At 41.8% G+C, this 17,496-nt stretch overlaps 2 protein-coding genes across 2 annotated transcripts; one reads left to right on the top strand and one right to left on the bottom strand.

Annotated features, from left to right (window-relative positions):
• The first annotated feature begins 380 nt into the window (after window positions 1-380).
• LOC136548040 (uncharacterized) lies at window positions 381-2,244 on the top strand. Its single transcript, XM_066539696.1, has 2 exons — window positions 381-1,071; window positions 2,225-2,244. The coding sequence occupies exons 1-2, from the start codon at window positions 381-383 to the stop codon at window positions 2,242-2,244; spliced, it is 711 nt and encodes a 236-aa protein (XP_066395793.1).
• Window positions 2,245-13,864: 11,620 nt separating this feature from the next.
• Window positions 13,865-15,460, bottom strand: LOC136550909 (zinc finger protein STAMENLESS 1-like). The gene is made up of 2 exons (XM_066542493.1): window positions 14,580-15,460; window positions 13,865-14,007 (listed from the first exon to the last, which is right to left on the bottom strand). Exon 1 carries the CDS (start codon window positions 15,173-15,175, stop codon window positions 14,609-14,611), a length of 567 nt encoding a protein of 188 aa, XP_066398590.1. The 5' UTR covers window positions 15,176-15,460; the 3' UTR covers window positions 13,865-14,007; window positions 14,580-14,608.
• Window positions 15,461-17,496: the final 2,036 nt, after the last annotated feature.

Below are 17,496 nucleotides of genomic sequence, written 5' to 3' on the forward strand. Positions count from 1 at the left end.
AGGAAAGAGTATTAAGAGAAAAGGAATATCTTTGCATTTCTGAGAACCTTGCCAAATCTGCCTACATTTAATTACTTCCCCTCTTTGTATTTGCAAAAGGGACAGCTTTTTCCTACTTTCATTTGGTTTCATGCTCACGTGTTCCATCGCCCTCGCTTGTTGTTTCTTGCTGAAATTGTCCTTGGGTCTGTTCATTTTGAATCATTTCCCCATATCCCCGTTCCCCAATCCATGGTCCATCGCGATAGTAGACACCAGACACCATTTCTTGCATGAACCATAGTTGATGTCATCTGTCATTCATGGCTCAGCCTCCCAATCCCAAGAGAAGATCCCTACCTCTCCCTAACTAGAGATCTGGCCTGCCAGAGGATCTCCTCATGTCCATCGGGCAGCATCTCGTGTCAGGCCATGACGTGGCGTCCTTCCGATCCACTTGCTCCCCATGGCGCGCTGCCGTCCTATTCGCGACCTTTAGGCCACTCCTGCTGCTCCCGTTCGACCCTGACTTGGACCGCATCGACTTCTACTACGTCTCGGAGAAGAAGGTCTTGTCCAAGATGCTGCCCAACGTGCATGGCAAGGTAGCGTGCGGCTCCTCGTGTGGGTGGGTGGCGCTCATGGACGAGGCGGCGTCCTCATCGGAACGCATGTCAAGGGTCCATGGTCGGTGGGTCCTCCATCCCTCCAATAGCTATGGGGACGTGGATGCCGTAGGCAGAGCCATCAAGCTAGAAGACATGAGGGACATGTTCTTTCGTGAGATCATGCACTCGGCGTTGCCTGACGCCGTCGGCCACGAGTGCGTGGCCATAGCCATGCTTGGGTGCTCCATGGAGGTCGCGTTCTGCTGGGTTGGAGTTGATAGCGCATGGACGCTGCTCGACACCAAACTAGAGTTCTCCGTGGGGTCCATCGTCCACTGCCAAGACAAGTTCTTGGCGATCGACTGCACTGGAGAAATCTCTGTCTACAGCAGCAACGCCGCTGGCACTACTCCAACCTCGACGCTGCTGCCATCGCTGTCGCCACCTGTGGGGCTCCTGCCACCATACCTACCTGAATCAAACGGTGAGTTGCACAGTTGTGGGTGCCATGGTGAGCATGTTCCACTGAGACACAGAGCTTCACCTACAGCAGCGCGATCTACAAGTACAACCTCCACGACCGTACGCCGGAGTGGTCTAGGGTAAGAGACATCGGTGATCAGACATTGTTCGTGTCTAAACATTTTAATAAAAGCTTCAGTGGAACAAGTGTATCCAAGTACAAGAAGAACTAAAATCTACATGTCTGAGCCATTGTATGGGTATCCATATGACTTGGTCCATCGATTGGAGATCGTTGATATTGCTACTGGCGCATCCGAAGTGAAGCCCGTCCAGGAAAAGATGCATGGTTCCGAGGCTCTAGGTTGAATTCGACCCAATCTCTGAAAGGGAGGTACGTTGATGTTCTTCAAAGGTTTATTACTTCAAATACTCATATTAGGGTAAGCGTGGTTGGGATGTTTTTCACTTCTGCACACAAGCAGTGACTAAAAGAATTCGATATATGCCACATTTAGTTATTACTATTAGTTCACAAACTGAGTTAATTCAAACAAAACCTTAACTGACGTACATTATATGTACGAATGCAGCCAGTTCTCTCCTTTTATATTCAACTAGGTAGCGTGCCCATGCGTTGCTACGGGACAACTAAATCTTTTGTACTAAAAACACACGGATCGCACGATAAGATAACAATACTGTTAAATTAAATACCGACGTTAAAGTGACATTTAATTCAAAAAGCAAAGTTCATGAAATTAACACAGTCACGGTGAGCACGGCGTCGTAGGCTCACAAACTCTACTGTATAGACTTTTTTATGATATGGCTAAGATAATATTTTATATCGACAGAAAGAATTCTCCGATATCCATTTCTTTCATGCGCCAATAAATCCATGAATAAGTTCCGCTGCATCTCCATATAATCCTGTACACACAAGTTCGAGTATATATGTAAATATTAGTGCCTGTCACATGGATAATACTGTGTGTCTTAAAAAATCTCTCATAAAATTTTAAAACAAAGTATGTTATACTCACCGTATAAATATGTGTGGCTTTAGGACTATTTCACACAGACATATATTGTAGAATAAGGTATCCACTTGAGTGTCTGTTCTAGGATATTGAATTAGATATTGTAATTCTTAATTTCGACATATTTTTCAGGTCAAGGCAATCAATTGTAACACTTTTCTTAGTGGTGCATAATTTTATGGTGCACCTCTCGACTATCCGAGTAAGGACAAATTAGCACTGCAAAGGCTCAGAAAAGCTGCTGAGAAAGCCAAGGTTGAATTTTCCTCCACTATGCATACTAAAACCTATGTCCTCGTTTATCATTGTCGATGCTTTTGATGCAAAGCAATTCAACATTACCATGATCAGATATAAGTTTGAGTCTCTTGTGAGCAATCTCATAGAGGGACTCTTATCCTTTATTTGATCTGCCTCAAGGATATTGGCAGGACGATGGACCCATGTTGGAATGTCGTACCAAAAAATGTCCATGTTTTGTCCACGATTTATTTCCCATGAATACATGAGGGTACTATGATAACACTAACTACACCAAATGAAAGATTAGAGAGAATTTGCATTGCCTCCAGAAGGATTTATTTATTAAGTTCTTTGGACTCTATAGGTAGTTTTGAAATATCTATTTGCATGTCTTACCTCGTATCCTAATTCAAAATTTTATAGTTTAATTAGAATATTTAGATGATTATATATATATATAATATTCAATACAAGAATAATCTATGCATGATCTTCTTAAAAGATTTCTGCAGTGTAAAGATATCTTCGTTTTTCATGCATGCCCGTGCTAACGCTATGGTAAAAACAAAAGGACAATATATCAATTAAAAAATAAAAATAAAACTCAAGCTTAAAGTCAAAGAGATAAATTATAGATGCTTGAATTTTGTCATCCATTATCTACCGGCGTGCCTATAAAATAGACTGAATAAACAATTAAACATAGATAGAAAACTAAATTAATGAAAGGATCAGCAAGATATCAATTATGTCATAGCTTCGGACAATATCGCAAAGCTACTAAAAACTGTAACCGTGCCCTCACCTTAAACATTGTCCAGATAAATTGATTACAATGAAAGAAATGGATATCGAAGATTTCTTTCTGCCAATATAAAACATTATCTTAACCGCATCACGGAAAGGTCTATAAAGTAGAGTTTATGAGCCTGCGACGCCGCGCACTCCGTGACTGTGTTAAATTCATAAACTTTGCTTTTTGGATTAAATGTCATTTTAACGTTGGTATTTAATTTTTACAGTATTGTTATCTTATCGTACGATCCGTGTATTTTTAGTATAAATTGTTAATTATCCTAGTATGAGCTATTTATAAAACTAATTGCACAGATAAAGGGGACAAGCAAAGCCCAGGCCCATCCCGTGGAAGGCCAAGCCCAACTCAACGATAAAGCAAATGTGCCCGGCGTCGTAGTGCTTGAGCCAGCAGCCGTCCGTACAAACATAACAACACAAGGGCCCACCCCTCACATGAACTGCTAGACCATGCGCAGAGTCGTAGACAGCAATGAGGACAGATGACAGCGGCGCACCGGCCTGAGCTGAACAATGAACTCAAGTGCGGACCGCACCTTAGTTGTGTCACGTCAATTCTTTCATACAAATTAAAAGTATTAAACATAGACTAATTAGAAAACTAATTATAGGCTAATTTACGAGACAAGTATATTAAGCCTAATTAATCCATGATTTGACAATGAGATGCTACAATAAACATTTTTTAATGATGGATTAATTAGGCTTAATAAATTCGTATCACTAATTAGTCTACACCTGTGCAATTAATTTTATAATTAACTCTTGTTTAGTCCTCTTAGTTGGCATCCAAATATCCAATGTGACATAGACTAAATTTAGCCCTTGAATCCAAACACCCCCTCAGCCATTCCCCGTTCGAAACCACGACTAGCTGAACAATGGATGACTGGCTGGCCACTACCAAGTCCAGCCACTCAATTGCTATAATTTATGAGTCTGTTCAGTTACATGGCTTTCTTCTAGTCTGACTAAGAAATAAGCCAGACTGTCTTCAGCAAGCCAAGATGGATTAGTTTGGTTGCCTACACTATCGCTACAACAAAAGACTTATTGGAGGCGGGCGGAATCGATTAACGGAGGTGGACATTACAACCGTCTACAATCAAAGGCCTCCATTAATACGGATTAATGGAGCCTCGGTTAATCTATTATCAGGTCAAACCCATGACCAGACACTCAACACTGTCGTGTCTTTACTACTGAATCGCACACTCATTCATGTCTATATATAATATGTTATTATTTTATATCAATATTTCATAATCTTATATTGAATATTTTGCCTACTAAATGAACTCAAATGAAAAAATTTTGAACTACAAAGTTTTAAATCTTGTCAAGTACTACAACTTTAGTGTCTTTGGTGTAGGATGTATCTTCATCAGAGAGTTTGAAAAATTCAAAAAATTGAGTCTCAAAATATTTGAATTTTAAACATATATTTGAGATTCTAGATGACTTTAAATCAGAAACTTGTCAGTATCAAACATGTAGATCAGGTCGGCCACTAGAACTTTAGTATTAACTATGTGAACATTTGAAATCGTTTAAGAATTCTAAATTTTAAATTTCAAATTCTATAACCTTAGAACACATATTTGGGACTCTAAATATCATCAAATTTAAAACATTTCAACTACAAAGTTGTAGATTCTATTGAGAACTATAACTTTTGTATAGACCATGCCAACATCCAAGACCGTTTGATAATTTTAAATTTTAAATTTCAAAATCTATGAACTTACAACAATATTTTGGGACCCTAAGTAGTTTCAATTCAAAAACTTTTCTACTACAAAGTTGTAGATCTCGTCCATAGCTACAATTGTGATATAAAGTTTGTCTTCATCTGAGTTCATATGAAAAAGTTATGAATTAGTTTTTGTTGCATTCATTAACCGAGACGGACATTCTAAGACGTCCATCTTCGTATATCGATTCACGGAGACGAACACTTAGAACTTCCGCTTCCAAAAATAATCGATTAACAAAGCGGATGTCTTAAGTTGCCCGTCTCGTTTAATGGATTAACGTAGACAGTTGCCTTATGACGACCACTTCCGATAATCTAGCATTAATGGAACCGAACGTCTAATGCTGCCCGCCTCCATTAAGCATTAACCGAGGTGGGCGCTTAGCCGGCGGCCCTGCCACCGATTAACGGAGGAAGCCGCATAGCCCTCCCGTCTCGGATAATAAAATGGCACCACCTTGTAAAATCTTTACTATTACAGTGTATCTATGCCTAGCTAGCATCTAGTTTGTTTGGTTGGCTTGTTTGGCTTGGATAGAGTCACCGCTTCTTTGTGCATGTAACTTCACTACCTTTGAGGCAATTCGTCGACATGTGGTGAGTGCCACTTCTCTTCGAATCTGAGTAGGGGAGATGGTCGGCGCGACAGATTCCGAGAAGCAGGGCATGAGCGAATCAGAGGAGAGCAAGGATTGAAGCAAGGATTGGCCGAATTGGAGCAAGGATTGGCTAGGGCGAGGTGACCAAAGGGAGCGAAGGAGAGCAAACGAAGCACGAGTGAGGCGTGTGCCGGGGTGTCTGACTGCGGTGCACGTTCCTCGTTTGAGGCGGTGAGGTTGTCCAAGTTCAGCCACTTCAGCCGTTTTGGCGTCTTGGAGCAGGGAGCGAACGAATGGGGAATTGGTCCAAAACCACTCGCATAGGGAGAGAACAAGGACGAGCTCCCCTGCCCTGGCTTTGGTTGCCCCTGCTATGGTGCCGGCGCCCGAGAAGAAGTCACCCTAGCAGCTGTCGGTGCTTGTGGCGTCGTCGGCGCCCGAGAAGAAGCCACCCCAGTGGCATGTGGTTTGCTTGGAACCGCTGCACCATCGGTCAATGTCTCGTGCTGCATCGTCGGGAGTGCGAGGGTGAGCCGGTGGAGAGGAAGGGGAGTGGGGGCTCACCGGTGGAGAGAGGGAGAACCATCACGAGAGGGAGCACCATGACCGTGAGGGAGGCGGTGAGCAAAAAATGACCTAGTGCTAAGCCAAGCCTGGCCAGCAAAAAATGGTCGCCGCTGCATTCTCCTAGAGCCAAGCTAGTGGCTCAGAGTGGCTTAGTGGGGCCTGGCTTCGGCCTGTTTACAAGCAACCAAACATCTGGAAGGTGACTTCCTAAAGTCTGGTTGAGAGTTAGCCACCCAACCAAACAGGCCATATATAGCCTTAACACAGGATCTTAATAATTACGCCTAGCTCAACATTAGAACACCTATAACTTAGGGATTAGCATTTTTTAGTTTGTACCTTTGTCTGAATAAGACCAACGCCTGTGCAGTCGCTAGTGTACAACGTCGGCATGTCAAAGTGGAAGTCGCGGTAGACTCATGGTACTCCGCCGCCGGAAGGTAGTAGACTCGACATCAGGAGGAGAGAGATGGCACTACCGGGACGAACGGCGGCTGGCTTCTGATCTTCAGACCAATCCCGTGTTACCATGATTGGTTAGGTTAAATAGTGGAGAGGAGTTAATTAGGTTAATCACTTGTAGAGATTGTAAGGAAAATGGACCCTAGGCCCATTTACTTTGGATTTTAGTGTTTGATGACCAACTCGACCAAATTGGACTAATAATTTTGCAAGTGATTGTTTTATAGTTCAATAGGGTGCAAGACGTGACTTGGACGAAGGCGACGTGATGATCCAATGATCAACACCATAAGCAAGACCCTAGGAGCACAAGAGAAGACCCAAGCTATCAAGCAAAGTTCAAGCACGAAGATAGGAACTAAGTCGTACATAAGATCATGAAGAAACGAGCTCACAGAGGTGACCGAACGCTGGCGAAAAGCGACCGGACGCTCCGATCAAGAGGCTCAGCAACAGGCGTCAGCAACAGCAGCGTCCGATCGAGTACAAAAAGGTTTCAGAGTGGCAAAATTGCGATGGGACGCGTCTGGTGGCATGTGACCAGATACTGGTAGCGTCCGATCAGTTGATCGTGGCTCTAACGGTCGGGACGACCGAACACGTCCGATCAGGACGACCTGAGCGTCCTATCAGTAGTAGAAAAGCGAGATTTCGTCCCCAACGGCTACTTTCTCAGTGGGGCTTATAAATACATCCCCCAACCGACCAAATAAAGAAAGTGGAGCTGAGGAAACATATCAAGGGTATTGATACACCATTTTAGTGATCTCTACTTGCATAGTGCTTAGTGATTCATTAGGTGATTAGCGTAGGTGCTTTGCGAAGTGCTTAGGTTGATTAGACCACCGCTTATGCGCTTGCTCTAGGTTTATGCCTAGTGTTTAGTGAGGTTTGCATACCTCTTACCACTCAGTGCTTGCACGCGCCATTGTTGTACATCAGAGGGGCTTGTAGTCTTGCAAGATCACACCAATTACGGTTGTGGTGTGGCCGCCACCGTGTACCGGAGTTAACAAGGCCCATGGTGTTTTGGCCGAAAGCTTGATAGTGAAGACGGCGGGGAGCATCCGGGAGAGGCTTGCTGGGAGGCATGTCGGAGACCCACTTGCGACTGGAGAAGGCCCGAGGCTATCCACAGAGTTACCCAACTGGGAGCTTGGCCCTTGCGAGAGATTCCTTGCGAGGGGCTCCAACGAGGACTAGGGAGAAGCTTGCGTGCTTCTCGATACCTCAGTAAAAATACTAGAGTCATGGACAAGAGTTTGCATATCTCTACCTTGCTCTTTAGTTTTCGTATTTATATTGATTGTATTACTCCTTTTGTGGTAGAGATAGCAACACACTAGCAAAACCATAGTTGCACATTTAGATAGTTTATCTTTTGCATAGGTTTTGCTAAGGTTAGAAAAAGAGACCATTGTTTAGAGTTAGAATTTTAAGTTGCCTAATTCACCCCCCCTCTTAGGCGTAACAGTCCCCTACAAGTGGTATCAGAGCTAGGTTGGCTCAATTTGGACCTTTGGCTTAACCGCCGTTGAGTCGACGCTTTTTAGAGTGGTTGGGATGGATACCTCTAGGCCTCTGCACTTTGACAGCACTATCTTCTCTTATTATAAAGCTAGAATGGCTTGCCACCATAAGGTGGTTGATTTAGGTGTTTAGAGAGTCACTCGTGACAGGATGAAACCCATTAAGAATCCCGATAAACCAACGAAGAGTGAAGAAAAGGAAATTCATTTTAATGCTAGAGCTAAAAATTGCTTGTTTAAATCATTTAGTATGGATGTGTTTAACCAAGTGCTCACTTTAAATACGGCACATGAAATTTGGTTAAAACTTCAAGAGCTCCATGGCGGCACATGTAATATCCGTGAGCAAAAACATTGTCTAGCTAAGCAAAATTATGATTCATTTACAATGAATGATGATGAGCTTGTTCGTGATATGTATTCTCGTTTGAATCTAATTATCAATGAGATCCATTCAATAGGATTAACAAAGCTAAATGATGCAGACATCATGAGGAAGATCATCTCTGTGCTACCATAAAAGAAATATGCAAGCATCATCGCCATCCTTCACAACATGGAGGACTTGAGCACCATGACCCTAGGCATAGTCATTGGCAAGATAGTGGCATTTGAAATGTCATGTAAGATGGGTCAAGAAGAAGCCTCTTCATCAAGCAAAGGCAAAGCTCTCGCATGTAGCGAGAAAAAGAAGATGAAGGGCAAGCAAGTTGAGACAAGCTCAAGCTCAAGCTCCTCAAGTGAAGATGAAGAAGAAGATGAGAATGATGATGATGATGAAGAAGATTCAAGTGATGATGATCAATCTTCCTCCTCCTCCTCCGACCTTGATGAAGAATCAATCAAACTTATCAACAAGGTGGAGAAGATGATCCAAAGGCTCAATGTCAAGGGTGTGTCCATCCAAATTCAAGATATCATTTTCACTAATCAAAGAAATGAGCAAAGAAAGAGAGGATGCTATGGATACGGCGAGTTGGGGCACTTTGTGGAGGTTTGTCCAAACAAGCCCACGCCCAAGATAAAGAAGAAGGCGTGCAAGAACCAAGCCCTCACATCAATAAGGTCATAGGATGATTCTTAAAGTGAAGAAGAACACCATCACAAGAGGCGAGGCCGCAAGCACTCATCATCAAGCCCTTCTCGTGTGTGCCTTATGGCACGAGGTAATGAAAGCTCATCCTCTAGTGAGAGTGATAGTGATGATGAAATGCCTTCTTATGATGAAATTGTGCAACAAAATCTTAATTATGCTAAAGTTTGCACTAGTCAACAAAAAGAAGCTCGAAAAATTAAAAGAAAAGCTAGATAGTTCACAAGAAGCATATAAAACCTTGCTTGAACAATATGAGAACTTTGCTAATCTCAATGTTGAACTATCTACTAAAATTGAGTAACTTGAGGCTAGTGCAACAATAAATGCATGAACAATCAATGATGAGCAACTTGTAAAGAAAAATGAAAAATTAAAAGAGAAATTAACTAGCTCACATGATGCTTATAAAAGTTTGCTTGCTAAAATGGAAACCATGTGCAAATATTATGATGAGCTAACTAATAAAGTTGCTAATCTTAAAGCCGTTAGTACAACCCCCACCAAGGCATCTAAAAAGAAAAGTTATATCTCTAACATGTCTAAAAATGATGCCTCTACTTCTTATAATGATTTATGTTTAGACTCATCTCTGTGCAACCAAGTTTATGTTGAGAAAGTTGTTGTAGATACATGCACACAAGAGGTTGCAAAGGAGAATGAGCAACTCAAGCAAGAAGTAGCTCGCCTCACCAAGGACTTGACTCAAGTGAAAGGCAAGGTGAAGCAAGCCCAACTTCATCAAGATAACACCGTCAAGGGAGTGAAGAAGCTTGATGAAGGACAAACCGTGGTTTGCTATGTGTGCCACAAGGAAGGTCACAAGTCCTATGAGTGCAAGGTGAAGAATGAGGGAGGAGAAAAGAAAAAAGACAAAAAGCAAACAAGCAAGCTCTCCAACACCTACACCAACAAGGTGGACAAGAAAGGCCTCCACACCATACTTGTTAAAAAAGAAAAAAAATGACAAGGTGCTGGCCATCAAGGTGAACAAGCAAGCCAACAATGGGGTCAAATGCTTTTGGGTGCCAAAGGAAATCATTTCCAACATGAAGAGCACCAAGAAGGTTTGGATCCCAAAAGGGAAGTGAGAAGTCCGATGGACATCAGGAAATTTAGAGACTTGGTAAAGTATGGGCGCATTTTATGGGGTGCATCATGATGGACAAGATCATTGCCAAGTGGGTTAGTGAATACTATAGACCCAAATCCCCCTTCCCATGTTAGGTAACTAGATTCAATTTGCTTCAAGTGATATTAGATTAAATTTCCTACAAGTGGCATCTTTAAGCATCTAGTTACTTTTTATGCCTATATTTGCATTTGCATGCTTATATCTTTTGTCATGCATGCACTAGGTATATCTTATGGTAGGCTTGCTTGGTTTCATTCTTATTCTTTGGAGTAATTCTACATGGTTTAAAATTGTTTAGGAGCACGGCACATAGCTTGTCTTTTGATTGTTCATCTAATATGTGCCAAAGTCCAAATTGTAGATAATTTCTCCCAAATATCATCTTCGAAAATGATTCTCACATTCATGTGATGTCATCTTTCAAGTGGTATTATTGATTCTAAAAATCAATGTGCATGTCTTCTACAAGCATTCCACACTTGTGTGCACAAATTTAGGAGGTGGTTACTCTACAACTTGGATACCTTGAGACTAACACCTTTTCATGTTTATCATGTGTGTAGTAGTCTCAATGCATGGAAAATGGAGTCCCCAGAGTTAAGCATCATACTTTAAATATCCACCACTTATTGCAAGTGGTAGAAATCAAATTGGTTTCCGCATGTGGTATTTCTAAACTGATATCATCATGTTGATTTCTTTTTTATATTTATATGTTTTCTCCATGCATTATATAGATTAAGTTCCCTTGAGCAATAATTTGTCAATTATGCATATGCTTTGCCTTCTACCTTATGTATGCATATTTTTAGGGGGAGCTTAGTCTATATAATGTGAGAGTCAAATTTTGTGACCTATTCCACTCTACATACAAAGGATCACAAAGTTTGACCCTCCCTTGTGCTACTAATGTCTTCCTTTTCGGTGTTTGATTCCAAAGGAGAAGAATTTAGAGGACCAAAAGCAAGCATTAATTTATAGGACCAAAAGCTAGATCATAATAATTTACAAGTGGTAATGGTCTACAAGTGATGTCTACAAGTGGTAATGGTCCGAAAAAGGGAGGATAGTGGATTATAGATTAGCCTAGGAAATGGGGAGAATTTGTAGAAAGCAAGGCTTATATCCATAATGCCACATGGGTACATTTTCAAGGGCAAGATAAGTTTTTATGTAGTATCTTTTAGTCTTACAAGTAGTATCTTTTAGCATCATATAATATTGCCCCTTGCATTGCATCCTAGTAAGTAGGTAGTTTTCAAATTTTAAAATTCTATTATTTGCTTGCTTTGGTCGTGTTGTCATCAATCACCAAAAAGGAGGAGATTGTAAGGAAAATGAACCCTAGGCCCATTTACTTTAGATTTTGGTGTTTGATGACCAACTCGGCCAAATTGGACTAATGATTTTGCAAGTGATTGTTTTATAGTTCAATAGGGTGCAAGACGTGACTTGGACGAATGCGACGTGATGATCCAATGATCAACACCATAAGCAAGACCTTAGGAGCACAAGAGAAGACCCAAGATATCAAGCAAAGTTCAAGCACGAAGATAGGAACCAAGCCGTACGCAAGATCACGAAGAAACAAGCTCACAGAGGTGACCGGACGCTGGCGGAAAGCGACCGGACGCTCCGATCAAGAGGCTCGGCAACAAGCGTCAGCAGCCGCGACCGGACGCTGGTGGCAAATCGACCAGATGCAGAACAACAGCATCCGATCGAGTACAGAAAGGTTCTAGAGTGGCGAAATTGCGACCGAACGCGTCCGGTGGCATGTGACCGGACACTGGCAGCGTCCGATCAGTTGATCGTGGCTCTAATGGTCGGGACAACCGGACGCGTCCGATCAGGACGACCTGAGCGTCCGGTCAGTAGCAGAAAAGCGGGATTTCGTCCCCAACGGCTACTTTCTCAGTGGGGCTTATAAATACATCCCTCAACTGGCCAAATGAAGAAAGTGGAGCTGAGGAAACATACCATGGGTATTGATACACCATTTTAGTGATCTCTACTTGCATAGTGCTTAGTGATTCATTAGGTGATTAGCGTAGATACTTTTGCGAAGTGCTTAGGTTGACTAGACCACCGCTTATGTGCTTGCTCTAGGGTTAGGCTCAGTGTTTAGTGAGGTTTGTATACCTCTTACCACTTGGTGCTTACGCGCACCATTGTTGTATATCGGAGGGGCTTGTAGTCGTGCGAGATCACACCAACCGCGGTTGAGGTGTGGCCGTCACCGTGTACTGGAGGGAACAAGTCCCGCGACGTTTCGGCCGGAAGCTTGATAGTGAAAACAGCGGGGAGCATCCGGGAGAGGCTTGCCGGAAGGCACGTCGGAGACCCACTTACGCGTGGGGAAGGCCCGAGGCTATCCACGGAGTTACCCGACCAGGAGTTTGGCCCTTGCGAGGGATTTCTTGCGAGGGTCTTCAACGAGGACTAGGGGAAGCTTGCGTGCTTCTCGATACCTCGGTAAAAATACCGGAGTCATCGACGGGAGTTTGCATATCTCTACCTTCCTCTTTAGCTTCCGCATTTACATTGATTGTACTACTCCTTTTGCGATAGAGACAGCAACACACTAGCAAAACCATAGTTGCACATTTAGATAGTTTATCTTTTGCATAGGTTTTGCTAAGGTTAGAAAAAAAATGTCATTATTTAGAGTTAGAATTTTAAGTTGCCTAATTCATCCCCCTCTTAGGTGTCACGGTCCCCTATAGAGATGAGACCCCCCTTTATTCTTATAGCACGGGACAAATTAGGACCAGGCCATTATTTAATTGAAAAAGATTACATTCCTGTATATGTGTAAGAAGTTTACAATAGTGACCACAAAATTCAATCAAAATGGTGGAAAAGATTCGAACATAAAAAGCATATTAATAGAGATGATAGAATTGGGATGCCTACCTCTGTTATTGATTAACAAAAGCCGACATTCTAAAGAAGCTGTCTCTACTAAACGTTAACAGAGGCAGGCATCTTGGCCTGTTACCTCTGTTAATGTTAAACAGAGGCGAGCTTCATAAAAGAGACTATCTAACAGAGACGGGCACTCCAGACGCTTATAGAAATAGTTGAGACAAACGATTTCCCAAAGGCGGTCGGCTGCCCAAACGATTCCCTCTGTTAATGGTTCCAGCAGCAGTGAAACTTGAGTATCCGGATTTGGTTGGTAACAGAACAATGAGTATCTAGATTCATATACGAACTATGTTCAATATTTGACCCCTTACCCTTAGATTCGAATACAAACTACCTATTCGTAGCATGTTCGCTTACTCGTATACGATCGTGGATTATAAGCTGGAACAGTATTTTTCTTTCACGCTAAAGCAGACAGCAGTAAATAATCCATGATCGTTTACGACGAGTGTTAGGTCTCTTGCGCCTTCGCACGGACGGACTCATGAGATTAACTATTGAGCCGTTTGTTCTTCGACATCGTAACCTATACAACAATGTTTTAATAATGATGAAAAAATCCAACATTGCAGCCACTGTGGTACGTCTGGTCCCTATGCCCGGTGGCACGCACGCATATATCCCCGACGTTGTTTTCCTGTGGGTGGCCACGTGGCGGGTGCCTGTCCAAAAGTCAGCAGGTCTTGGGGCTAGCAAGATGCTTTGAAAAGTCAGAGCGGCACATATGAGATTAGCAGCAGCTATCTCTGGAGCTGACTGGTCACGATCCACTTCTGTTGCCAGCCTGTGACAACATTAGAGCAACAAGCAAGTAATTAATAACAAGCTCCAGCTCCGACCTGTGCTAGCCAACTGCAAGCTACTCTTCTCCGCTTGAAGCAATGATGTTGTACTACTTAACGCTCATGATGTTTTGATATATACTTCCGTGTGCAGTTTTTAGAAGGAGTATCTAAGCAGTTCCTGTAAGTTATTCTGGCTTTTCGAGGTACATAGCTTTTGCTATGTAATTAAATATATATTATGTTTAGATACATAATAAAAACTATGTATCTAAAAAAAATCAAGATGATTTAGAAATATATATTATATTTAGATACATAAGAAGAACTATGTATCTACAAAAGTCAGACGAATTTAAACTCTGTATCTACAAAAGCCCGAACGAATTCAAAACGAGGGAATAAAAGAAAATGCAGGTAGATGACATTATCATCATCATTATCATATATTATTTTAATAGTGTACAGTATCAAGAAAGCATACGGCCGGTACAAGCATATATCATGCAACAGGAGGCAAGAAAACAACAGGAGTACAGGACCGACAACAGTGAGTAACGACAACACAACTTACAGATGGTAGATAACACAACTTCGGTCGGGCTAGAGCCTCAGCTCGAGGTCGGGCTCTTCCATCGCCCCCTTGGAGTTGGTGGCCTCTACCGGCGCCACGACACTCCTGGACCTGGTCCACTTGAGCGCGTCGACACCGACCACGCTGTCGCCGCGGTCCAGCTGGTGCGCCGGCGAATGCTGGGCGTCGCTCCACCTCTCCACCATCTCCGAGCGCAGCGCCGCGGCAGCCACAGCCCACTGCGGCACCTCCCGAGACCTGCTGCAGGCGCCACCTGCGACCGCGCCGCCGCCACAGTGCGGGGAGCCTGCCGCGAGCGTCGACGACGTCGCGGAGGGCGCGCTGCCGCTGGCTGCGCGCGCCTCGAGCTCGATCCCGGCGGCGTAGGAGTAGGAGCTGGCGTAGGGGTCCAAGCTGCCGACCACGCGCTCCTTCTTGTGCGCGTTCTGGTGCCCGCCCAGCGCCTGTGACTTGCGGAACGTCTTGTTGCAGAAGAGGCACGGGAACAGCCGGGCGCCGCCCTTGTCGTCGACGAGGCCGCCGCCGCTTGCGTCGTCGGAAGAAGCAGGCGGAGCCGCACCCCGAGAAGACTCCATCTGTCAGGAGAAGGGCCCGGTCTACTAGTGGCTAATGGGCCGTGTGTGTAGCTTAGCCGGCTTCCGGTGTGGGCTCGGCCTGTGGCGTGCGTATCAGCTATATAGCTGTCTGCCTCGGCGTGGTGAGGGGGCATGTAACTGAATTCTGAAACCGTTCATCCCTGAACACGAATCCCTCTCGCGGACATCAGCCGCATTCCCTCCAATCCTACCCCAAATTCTTGCTATCCTGTTCCCCAAATCTCTCATTCTGTAGGTAGATCGTTACAACATCGTGGACATGCTATACAAGCATTCCGCTGATTAATGGCAAGGTGCCACAAGCATTATTCCGCTATATTGGGATATGGAAATCAGCTGGTGTACCGAAGTGGAGGGGGCAGAAATGATGCCGCCGGTGTATTAAAGGAGCTAGCATTGTTCTAGCACTACTCCACTAATGGGACTTGTGGCTTTTACTACATTAGGATGAGCAACAGTGTGAGTAGAGAAGGACGCTGCGAGTAGATGGATTGGGGTGGATGGGGAGATAATGGATGGCAGCCATAAATTGGAACGGGAAAAACATACCATTCTGAGACTGTTTCGGGTTTTTTTTCTCTCCTTCTAGATTTGATCATAAAATTGTAAGATATAAGTATAGGTACATACAGATAAGATATTGACGTATGACTTTATTCATAAATCTTACTATTACTAATAAGAGGTTGATCCATGTTAATCCTTATCAAACATGCTAAAAAGTATAAAAATTCTAACAATAATCGAAAACATCTAACATTTAATTTGTAGACTCTAATCATTATCATAATAAATAATAATCATTGGATCTATTATGTTTATAAAAATATTAGACACCTCTGCCATTATAGAAAATATATTAAGTAACCCACCCAGTTTTATATTTAAATTACCCACCTCTTCCACTATAAAAGATAATCCAAAATATGCCCAAACTTTCTGTCTAAAATATCCACCTTTGTCATTATAAAAGATAGTTTAAAATAACCCCCAATAGTTTTTATAAATGACCCACATTTGCTATTATAAAGATAAAAGCAAAGCAACCCCCAGAGTTTTCATTCAAATTACACATATATGTCATTACGAAAGAAAATACAAAGTAACATATTTTGGGTTATATCTAAGTTATCCCCCTAATTCATAGTAAAAAAATAAAAAATATCTCTAAAATCTAAAATAAATACTAGTTTAAGCTATCACACAAAAATAACTCAATATCCATAAAGTATGTTATAAATTACACACATCTACAACTTCTAAGTAAAAAGTAAGCATATTGTTATGTTCAACCATATATAAGAAGTAAACATATATTTAGGACCAATGTTTACTTTACTATCTTATCAAGCATGTAAATTTTTTTCTTAACAAACCACATAGAAAGGGACACTTATAATCCAGTTTAAGTTTTATTAGTACTCTATGATAATAGATTTCACAAGTTGTAATTATATATAAGTTTATACATTTTGATTGAAACTAATAATATTTGTAATTTAATTTTAAGCACTCTATATTTTATAAAACAAGCAATATTACTACACATATAATTCTTTAATATAACAAATTCAATGTATTAAGTACCCCGATGGAAGTTAAAACGACAATATGCCATTGTAAGAACCAAGAGGATAGCCTTTTTTTGGGAATAACCAAGAGGATAACCTAGGACCTACAATATTTAATTAAATAAAAGTAAAAAATTTCAAATCAAAGATCTAGTAAACACTAAAGTTTTAACTTAACAAGTGGATAAAAAATTACAACAACTAGATTATATTTTGAAAATTAAATTATAGATTCATGATGTTAGAAATTAGTTGAAACAAAAGCTTAAATACCTTGGTTTAAACAAAATACATATCACACTACAAGAAAATATAAATCCTAGAAATTCTAAATAGATGTTCATAATGGAGCCTCCATATTTGTTCGCAAAAAAAATGGAGCCTCCGTATTAATCTTAATAAGACCTGCTAGAAAAAGGATAAATTCTAAAAATTCTCACAAAAGACAAAAAGAATCTAGCCATCAATTCCGTTGACTCTAATCATCACCATTATTGATAACAATAGACATTGGATTTATTCTATTTTCTATAAATACCCCACTTCTATGATCATGTAAATCAACAAAAGGTAACCCATGAATCTATAATTTAATTACCCATCTATGACATTAAATTTGCAACTAATTAAACACTTGATATTATGATAGATAGTCGATGTAACGCCTTCATTTTTTTTTATCTAAACTACCATTTTTGACATTACTAAAAATACTAAAACATCTTCTCA

The sequence above is a fragment of the Miscanthus floridulus genome, chromosome 4 (assembly GCF_019320115.1).
Source record: "Miscanthus floridulus cultivar M001 chromosome 4, ASM1932011v1, whole genome shotgun sequence".
Lineage (NCBI taxonomy): Eukaryota > Viridiplantae > Streptophyta > Magnoliopsida > Poales > Poaceae > Miscanthus > Miscanthus floridulus.